We start from the raw sequence: 10,178 nt of genomic DNA, 5'->3' as shown, positions 1-10,178 counted from the left end.
GGTTTCTCCCTGCTCCTGTGGGGAGCAGGAGCTGGGCCAGCACCATGACTGTGGATCAAGGCAGGGGTGTTTTTAGGGGGAAAAAATGAGGGGGAAATCCCGGCTGCTCCCAGTGGAATTCCCAAGGGTGTGACCACCCCAGTTTGCCTGGGGAGCAGGAAGGGGATGGGACAGCTCAGCTTTTGTCAGGCTTTGCTCACTGCTGACTGGTTTGTGGGTGAGCAGCAGAGCTTCCAGGGAATTGTGTACAGGCAGGAGCTACCCAGGCATTCGCTGGGAGCCTGTGAGCAGTGTCTGCCACAATCCAGCAGTGCAAGCCAGTGGGAGCATCTGAGCAGTGTGCCAGGGGTTGTTTTAATTATTATTATTGTTATTATTATTATTTAGGGGTGTCTTTTCACCAGTTCCTCCCAGAGCATGTGTGCAGACAGACAGCAAACCAGCACATGTCAGTTTACCAAAAGCAGTTATTTTAATTCATGGCCCTTTCTCCAGCAGTCAGCAGGATGCCTTATTCATTTGCCAGCAGGAGGGTAAATCTATTTCAAAATGATTGAAATATTATGCACAGCTTGAATGAATGTTTAAAATAAATACAGTAGAAGAAACATGTTGTTTGTGAAATGAGAAGATAAATTAAGTTTAGTGCAGACACATTATTCCCAAGCCTGGCTGCTTGGCTTTCCCAGCGAAATCCTTTAGGCCTTAATCCAGCAGGAAGGGTCTGATTGCTCTCCTGAAGGGGCAGGACTTTCTCCTCAGACCTTCGCAGGGTTTGGCCCAGGCTGTGGCCTCCGCGGTGTGCCCCAGCCTGTGGAAAGGCCTAAGGCAGGACGGGAGGGAGAGGGGGCCTGCGAGGCTGGGGCAGAGCTGCACAAGCAAAGCCCTGCGGGGTGAGGAACCCGGCCTTTGTCTTCCAGTATCGGCTCTGTGGTTCCCTCCAGCCACTTCTGCTCAGCAAGATTAAATTTATTTTCATCCTCTTAACTGAACTTTCTTTTAATGGCAGCAGGGGTGACAGCCCCCAGAATAGCTTTCCTCTGGAGTCTGTCCTGAGTGGCCTGTCCCCGATAACCTCCTTCCCGGCCCGGCCTTTATCTGCCGGGTGACAAACAGCTCTCCCTGGACAGCCAGAGGAAATTCCACTCATTGTTGTGCTGCTGCTGGGCTCTGCCTCAGCTCTATCTGCTGCTGCTTCGGGGCTGCCAGGGCTTCCTGGGGTGACAACCAGCGGGAGGCTCACTCCGGGATTCCCACTCAGCTCCCAGTATGATCCTGCTCTAAGGGAGCCTGATAGCTCAGCCATGGCCCTGTCAGCTTTGGATCCATCCCCTTGAATTTCCTCTGGTCCTGGATCCCCTCCAGTAACACCAAAATGTGCAAAAGGACACAGTCGCCCTTCCCCTGCTGCAGTTTCCTTGTGTTGCAGGTTCCAAGGCAGGTGTGGCTGTCAAGAGAGGGAACACCAGGCAGCCACCCCTGCCGGGGATCAGGAGCTGTGGTACCACCTCGTACCTCTAGAAATGGAACAACACATCCTCATGCTCATGCTGCAAACAGGGCAAAAGGTTCCACCGCTGGGTCGGGAAGAACGTTGAAGTTTAGGATTTTGAGATGGCTTTCCTCAAAAGTACATTGTTTCGGGACCCCCTAGGCTTCGGAGGGTGTGCACCACCCCTTGGACAGGCACTGCAGAGCATTTGATTTCTTTTCCCCACCAGCACTAACATCCCAAACCAGTGCTTAAAGCAGGACTCTTCCCTGGCTCCTCATTGCACAGCTGGGTTTGACCTTCCGAGTGGGTTTCCCTTGTCCAGTGGGGACACTTTTCTGCTTCTATTAAAGGCATCTTCATGCGTCTCTTCTCCCAGGGGTAAGAGGTGTAGCTTGCAAGCCTTGAGCACTGACAGTGCCACTTTCTGGGGACATTACCCCCAGGGAACTGTACAGGAAGCCTCAGGAGGAAATGCAGCAGCAGCTCTGGAAGGATGGAGCAGCCTTTTGGTTCAGACCAGTCTGGGACTCCGGACACATCATTTCCCTTCCCTGCTGCCTCCGAGATTTCTGTGCATGGCCACTGATCTCTTGATGTTTGTTTTGGGGGATCAAAACTGTCCTTCCAAGCTGATAATCTGAGGGGCACTAAGGCTGAAGGTTCAGGTGCTGTGGTGACCGAGACTGTAAAATATTTTTCACACTTGGTTTGCAAGGTTGCAAAAGCAGCACAATTAAAATATCTGACAGTATCTGTGAGTTACCTCAAAAGTCTCACTCCTGCTTCTCTATTCACAGTTCTGGCCCTAGTGCAGCCACTTTTGGTAGCTCTGATGTGTGATGAGAGCAGAACTTGGTGTGCTGACCTTTCCACCCAGAGGTGGAGAAGGGTGTGGCAGCGGTGAACTGAGGAATGATTGACACAGCTGAGCATTGGCTTTAAAGTGCTTTAGTGACATAACTGTTCATAACGTTGTTCTCTGTACAATGTCAGTGGTTATGTCCCAGGTTACAGATGGCAAATTGGAGATGCAGAGTAAAGTGATTTGTTCTGACCCAAGAGAGGAGTTCACACCACACTGGGACTGAGACCTGAACAGTCCTGGTTCCCAGAGTTTGATTTCCATACTCACACCATGCTCATTTGGAGCACAACTTTCTCTAGTCATCATCTGACCTGCTGAGTTCTCCCCTTCTTTTAGAACCACTTAATCCAGCAGCTTGTAACACTATTTCCATTTTACCACAGCATTGAAAATTGATGAGCCAAGTTACATCACTGGGAAGAGCTCCCAAAAATTCTTTGGTCTGCCACTAGAACTCTCAGTAACAGAATGAACTGAGGGGAAAAAATTGCCTGCGAGGAAGTAGAAAGTAGAAATTCACTAAAAAAGTATTGAAACTTCTTGTTGCATTTGAAGCTTCAATGTCAAAAATCATCCCCAGAAAATGTTCAGCACGACTCAGCTCCCACCGAGCAGGACTTGTTTCCTGTAGGGATGCATGTTTGGCTGTGGGCAGATGAACAGTTTGGAACGAAATCTGAAGCCAAAATGTTGGTAGGAGGCTCCTGGGCTGTGTTTTTGTTTGAACAAGACCTTCGTGCTACAAAGGGGAAGATAATCTCTGTTTGCATTGGGGATTTTTTGGAAGGATACATCCAGAGCTGGGAATTTCCTCTCTCCTCCCAGTGGAGCGCTTTCTGCCAGGTGTGAATGAATCAACGTGTTCTCCATCTCCCCACCTTTCTGGAGAGTAGTCTTCAAATGTTTCCCTATTCCCCAGCCAGGCAGCTCCTGGGGCAGTGAAGAGCTGAGGGCTGGGACAGTTGGGAATAAGCTGCCAAATTCCTCTTGGCCCAGAGTGGCTCTGCTTCTCCTTGGTTTTTCAGTTTTCCTTTCCATTTGGATCTTTTTCCCTGAAAGGAGTCAAAGGCTTTCAGAGGGGACAAGTCACATTTTGGAGTTGGAGATGCAGCAGCTTGGTCCAAGCTCTGTCTTCTCTATTTCCTAAACTTGTCCCATCCTCTACTGCTCTGTCCTGCAGCTGTACCAGCCCCAAAGAATGAGGGAAGGAATTGTTTCAGAACATTCAAAAGTGCCCAAGATGCAGAGCCAGAGTCTGTTTTCATAGAGGACTTCGACAGCCAGAAATAGACTTTTTTTTGAGGTTTTGGCTCCTAAGTCCCTTAGGTTTCTTTAGCTTTGCCTTCTGTCTCTCCTTTTCACGTTCTCATTCCAGCAGCTGTGTATCTTTACGTCCTAAAATTTCTTTCCACCTTTTCAGACTTTTTAACACCTTTGCATGCCCCTGGAAACTTCAGTGAGTTGGACATTCCAACATAGCAGCTTCATTAAATGTCCCATAGATATAAAAATATAAATTCTATGAAATATAAGTAGTGTAGTTAAATAGTGATCACTGGTATGCTGCTCCTCTTTGATTGGAGGCTTTTGAGAAAACAAATGCTGGGTTAGAGCAAACCCAGACCTGTGTTCCTGTTTTGTTTTACTGAGTTATTTATTAATTCTCAAGACTGAATTCTCTCTGAAAACTCAGTCCCACAAATACCTGGCACTACATTTTTGTGTCGCTGGTTTCACTGACTTCAGACAAGACAAAGCCAGGATTGTCATAACCTTTCTTCTCTTTGGCTTTGGCTTCCTTCTCGTTGGTGAGACAGAAGGCACAGTGGGGAGTGTCCACGGCCACTGTCTTGCTGAAGTTCTGGAAGTCCACTCTGTATTTCCCTTCTTTGGTCTTGGACACCATGGGAGCGAAGCGGTACCCCCAGAGCACCTCCTCAGGGATATAGGATGTCCTCACCTGGCAGGTGGCACTGGTGGCCTCCACGGTGCCATCCAAAAACACCACCAGCTCAAAGTCCTGCTGCAGGAGGGTTTCTGCTGCCATGTGGAAGAAGGGGCTGTTCTTGTCTATGATGTGGTAAATGGTGAGTGGCGAGATGAAGAAGAGATTCTCGTTGCCAGCATCCACCACGAATTCGATGTTGACCTGGTCCAGGATGATGGTCTCCCCCTCGGGGGTGATGGTGGTCTTCAACAGCTTCCCATAGATGTGGCTCCCGATCAGCAGGCTCTTCCGGAGGTTGGCCACGCGGATCAGGAGGCACAGCTTCCCCCCACGCTTGCTGATGACGGCGTTCTTGCTGAACGTAATGGTCTTGGCCCGGTTTTTGGACCTGGAGATCTTGGCCAGAATGGCCCCACACATGAAGGAATTGATGATGACTCCCAGGATGGACTGGAAGATGAGCAGGAAGATGGCAGTGGCACACTGCTCTGTGACACACCTGAAGCCGTAGCCTATGGTCACCTGGGTCTCCAGGGAGAAGAGGAAGGCTGAGGTGAGGCCATTGATGTTCTCCACACAGGGGGTGTGGTTGATGGAGGGGTTGAACTCAGGCAGGTCTTTGTGGATGTAGGCCACGACGTACCAGAGCAGCCCGAACAGGAACCAGCTGCCCAGGAAGGCCGAGATGAAGATGGTCATCTTGTACCTCCACCTGAGGTCCAGGATGGTTGTCCATATGTCGATCAAGAAGACAAATCTGGACTGTTCCACGTTGCCAAACTCGATGTTGCACCTCCCATCCTTGGAGACGAGCCTGGCCCGGCGCCGGCTGCGCTCCCGGAGGTGGCTGGTGAAGCGTTCCCGGAGGTAGCTGAACATCCCCGCTGCTCACAGGGTTCTGCAGAGCAAAAACAATGAGCAGTGGGGTTTAACCTGGACCTGCAGGCCAGGGGGAAACTCTGACACAGCTCAAGACACTTGTTCAGGACAAAGTTATACAATTTGCATATTTTCCTGCAGCTGCTGGGGAAGAGTTCCAGTAAGCTGATGAGGAAACCCAGAGTTCCTTGCCTAAGGAGCATTCCAGCAAAAAACAATCATTTTGGCTTGCTCAATAAACTCCGAGTCAGTCAAGTGTTAATATTGTCCTGTGCTCAGTTGTGTAAGTGAAGCCTGGAGCAGCAGTAACTCCATCGTGGGCATGGGTGGGGAAAATGCTGAGTTTGGAGACCTTTCTGGCTTTTAGGAGATGAAACCTGGCCTGTTGATGCAGTTTTGTGTGTATCTCAGCATTGGGAGACCCTGGATGAGACGTGGATAGGAAATTTAGGGACAAAGGGGAGCAGATGCAGAAGGCATAATTAAGCCAGATCCGCAGTTATTTTTAGCATGGTTAGAGATGGGGCTTGGAGGTGTGAAATTCAGACCCTGGAATCACACAAGCATCTCAAATAGGATTATTAGGTGAGAACAAAAGAAAAGATTAAACTCCAGCAGGAGGATTTGGGTGTTAGCTGACCACAAAGGCGATGCTAAGACTAAGAATGGATTTCTGAACCTGATCCTTTAAAGGAAATTGTAGCTCGGTGTCGCTCTTGTTTTGTCCTTTATGATTGGCCATGTTAACAAGAGACCCAGGGAATAAGAGTCATTGATGGAGAAAATGCTACAGATGTGTTCAGACTGGAATTTGGATCAACCTACATTTGAAAAATTCCCAGCCTTGGAGTTACTCAGACACACAGGTGTGGGGAGAGGCTGATGCTCTGCAGAGTCAGACACTGCCTGGGATGTTCATGGACCATCCCAGGGCCTGATTTTGGCCCAAAACTTAGGAGTGTTCTTAAAAATAATTTATTTGAGTTTATCACCAAGCATAAAACGTGTTTGGTTGCCAGGAAGGATGTTGGATCAGTGCACACTGAGCCCCCCTGGACCCATGTGTGCCTCTTTATTCAGCTTCTGTTGAACAAAATCCTTCTGAGTGGCTGAATGAGCTGTGTGCTGTGGTCACACGTCCTGGGGCAAAATGCTTCCAAAGTGAGAACTTGAGGGGAAAATATTCCCAGTGCTGACTCACACAGGGGTGTTCTGAGCCTGCTGGGTCTCCGAGGAGGAGAATCCCCAGCCACACAGGGCAAGGGTTTGGGATTCCTGCAGCTGCCATTTTCCTTTGGGAAAACCCTGAGGGCACCTTGAATCAGGAGATGCTGAGGGCTTTGTGCTTCTGTTGTTTCTTTACCTTCCCAATAGGAAGGGACAGTAAAACAAGCCTTAGGAGTGACTTTTTTAGAGCAAGCTAAAGATGCTACACCCCTTATCTCAAACCCTGCCTCCTATCACCAGCCCACCCGGGCTTCCTTTTGGTCAGCAGCAAAAGGCTTGGGCTCAAATTGGTGGCAAGTGGACTGCCCAAATTTTGCTTGATTTCATGTGCTTAAGTATCTGTGGCAAGAGCTGTTCACCTCCCCTAAGCTCCAGTTTCATATATCCAAAATGGGGATACCTCGAGTGATGCGTCAGACACTGGTGGGAGTTCAGTGGGAAATGTGTCTCATTTAACTGCAGCCATTTAAACACTGGAGAAGTGTCAGTGCCAGCTGTACAGCCGACACAGGAAAGGACCAAGTGCCCCCTCTGAGGGTCCCCTTGCCACCACAACAGTTTTATGAAGTCAAGAACTGCTGTTTGGCAACGTCCCTTTACCCTGTGATTTTAACTTAGAGAAGCTGCCTGACATCTCAGCTGGCTAAACCAGAAATCCTCCCATCACACCCAGCTGCAGGCACAGAAAACACCTTCACATGTGTTAATCAGCAGCAAAGAGAAAATATTGTGGAGAGAATGAAGAGAAAATTATCAAGGATGGAGTCTAAGTGCAAATTAATAGCATTTTGTAAAGCCAGAAGTAATTCTATTATTCAATGTCCTTGTTACTATCAGCAGCCCTAAGAGTAAACTTATTTCTGTGTCTCACACAGCTGCCTTCTTTCTGCACTTGGACTGGATCACCTTCCTCCCCTGCTCAATCAAATTAGCGTGAAAGAAATGAAGGTCACTTTGTACTGTACCTTTTCACCCTTCTGCTGCTGAGTTTATTGGTTGCAAATGGAGCTGGCAGAGGTTAAACTTTAAGCCCACATTTGAGGACAGGGGAATGAGGTCACACTTTCCTGAACAATTCTCAAGTTTTATTTTCCTGATGCACTTTTAATATGTCCGTGTTAATGCATAGTTTGAGCAGAAATAAAGCATTCCTGTGTAACACACTATTCCAAGAAGTTTTCCAGGGTTTCAGCTTATTGTGCAAAACCACCCAACTTCAGCTGGCCCCTGTGTTCCTTCTGTCCTTTTCTGCTAGAATTTGGCTTTACCAGAATGGCAGGGTGAAATTCTGGGATGCCTCACCTTGTGCATCGTGAGTTGCACATGCACTCCTTAGGCAGAGAGGGGCTCCTAACCTCAGGGAACAGGTGTGAAGGGGAGAAATCTGCAGGATCTCTGGTTTCTGATCTGCCTGTGTCCTCACATCAGGGGTCATGATAAATCACCCTCACAGTTCTGATCCAGCCTCCACGGGAAACTTTCCAGAATTTGAGTGGGGATCTGGACACACAACTGAACAGATAACAACCACAGAATAGCTGAGAACAAGATGATCAGCCTGGATCCTTGAAAACAGGTCCCCAGCTCCAGCATTCTTCTCCTGCCTCTTTAAATCATCCACAGCCCCTTCCAAGGCTCCCTTACAAGCCCTGCTTAAGCTACCCCTGAGCAGATCAAAGAGGCAGAAGAATTACACCCCTCTTCAGCCAGAATGACAAAGGAATTCTCCTTTCAACAAATCCCTTGCCCCCACACACAGCTGAAATGTGTTGATTTTTTTGCAGGAGAAAATTTCTCTCCTGGATAAGCGTGTTGTGAGTATATCAGCAACTGTCTGGAGGAGATTATATAAAGCAAGTTATATAATACAGCAATTAAAGCCCTTTTAATTCAAATCAGCAGAGGTGCCCAACTACATCCTAGCTAATGTTTACCAGGATGTGTTTCCTGTTGGGCCCACATAAACAGGGCACTTCTGTCTGTCTGGAGCAGGGAATTCTGTGCTGTGGGACTTGGGGATGGTGCTGCTGTCCCAGGCAGTGCTTATAGAGGGTGCACTGCTCCTGTTCCTACATAACACAAACTCCATCAATAAACATGACCTGGTGAGGTTAGCTGTGAAAACAAGGAGTTCCCACTTCCCTGGCCCAGTCTTGTATTTCCCAGTGATCATCAGAGTAAGCAGAAACTTTCAGATTTCCATTCTCAGCTTCCCAAGTACTCCAGCAGTGCCTCCATCCCAAATATCTGAGAGCTGTTAGCCGTGTTTCTGCCTGTTCTCTGCAGCCCTGCAGGTGGGTGACACCAATCCTTGCAGTTCCTGAGCAGCTGCAGTTCTCTGCTCCCTCAGGAACGTTACTGGGTGCTTCTCCTTGCTCTTACTTCCTTGCAACTGGTTTGGTTTGAAAAATTTGGATGTGGGGGATAACGACATTTAATCATTCCTCGGGTAAGTTTTATCCAGGGAAATGGCTTTAATCCCAGCCACGTGCAGCCCTTGAGGAGACCAGAGGGGGAAGGGAGGGGAAGGTGCTGAATGTTTGATAGGGGCCTGACAAGAACAAGACTCCATCTCCTGCTCTTTCGCTGGAGTTCTGGTGTCTCCTTCCCTCACTGGCAGCAGTGGGAGTGGGAGCCAAGCTGGCAGAACGGGATCATTAGGGGGAGACAGAGCAGCTCCCGGAGCCCGCAGCCTGCGCTAGAAATACATCTTTGTTAGGGATTCAGAGGAAGTTCTAAGCAGCTTAGGTAGAAGAAAGGGGATACAGAGTTAAAGGATTTTTTTTTCCAGTCCTGTTCAGTTCTCTGCAAAACTCAGATCTTCTTTCGGTCCTTTCTGTGTTTTTCTTTCTGTTGAACTTTCTCTGAACAAAGTATGTGAAATATCCAATTCCTAATACCTTATCAAATCCTTTTTTATTAGAAAAGCAAACTCTAACACTCAGTCTCATGGTGAATTATCTGCTGGCTGCTTTACTACCGAGCCCTGTGGGGAGTGGAGCTCATTTACCCTCTGCCAACTGCCCTGGGCAGAGCAGGATTGAGCCCGTTGGGATGGGATGGAGAGCAGGAATAGGCCTGTTGGGATGGGATGGAGAGGTGGAATGGGCCCGTTGGGATGGGATGGGAGAGCAGGAATAGGCCTGTTGGGATGGGATGGAGAGGTGGAATGGGCCGGTTGGGATGGGATGGAGAGGTGGAATGGGCCTGTTGGGATGGGATGGAGAGGTGGAATGGGCCTGTTGGGATGGGATGCAGCAGGAAATGGCCTGTTGGGCTGGGATAGCAGTTGCACCATTCTGTCTTGTTGCCTATGTCAAAATCAGAATCAAGGACTGTCACAGAGAGCCCAATCAATTGGGAGTGGAGGAAAAAACAAAGTCCCTAAAGCAGCCAGTTGGCCTTGGGGTCTGTCTGGAAAGAACCTGATTTGAACCATCCTCTGAGCATCCTCCTGAGAGACACATCTGCCAAGGGACCAGACCTGCTGGGCCTGGCAAAGTTCCTTCTTGGCCCTGGCAATGCCACCATGGAATATTTATCCCTGGCAGCAGCTTGGAGTGCTGAGCACTGTGGCTGTGCCTCCAGAGTGCCGCCTGAAATGCCAGTTCCATGTGGGAAATGTGATCCTTCCATCCGGCTCAGTGCTAAGCTGGAGTCTTGTCACAGCTCCAGCCCAAGTGACTGCATTTGCCTAAAGTCCAAGTGGAATTTCAAGTGGATCCCCCAAAGGATCTTATCCCCTGCCTTGCGCTCTCTCCTGC

At 48.9% G+C, this 10,178-nt stretch overlaps 1 protein-coding gene across 1 annotated transcript in view; it reads right to left on the bottom strand.

Annotated features, from left to right (window-relative positions):
- Positions 1-449: 449 nt before the first annotated feature.
- Positions 450-10,178, bottom strand: part of KCNJ1 (potassium voltage-gated channel subfamily J member 1) — a 17,743-nt gene continuing 8,014 nt past the window's right edge. Inside the window, exon 2 of the mRNA XM_017738579.1 lies at positions 450-5,206. Coding sequence (XP_017594068.1) covers positions 4,072-5,187 — 1,116 coding nt within the window. The 5' untranslated portion in view covers positions 5,188-5,206 and the 3' untranslated portion in view covers positions 450-4,071. The remainder of the gene's footprint in view (positions 5,207-10,178) is intronic.

Source organism: Corvus brachyrhynchos, unplaced genomic scaffold (genome assembly GCF_000691975.1).
Source record: "Corvus brachyrhynchos isolate BGI_N302 unplaced genomic scaffold, ASM69197v1 scaffold46, whole genome shotgun sequence".
NCBI lineage: Eukaryota > Metazoa > Chordata > Aves > Passeriformes > Corvidae > Corvus > Corvus brachyrhynchos.
The sequence above is the reverse complement of the archived record's forward strand: the minus strand, read 5'-3'. Positions and strand labels throughout refer to the sequence as shown.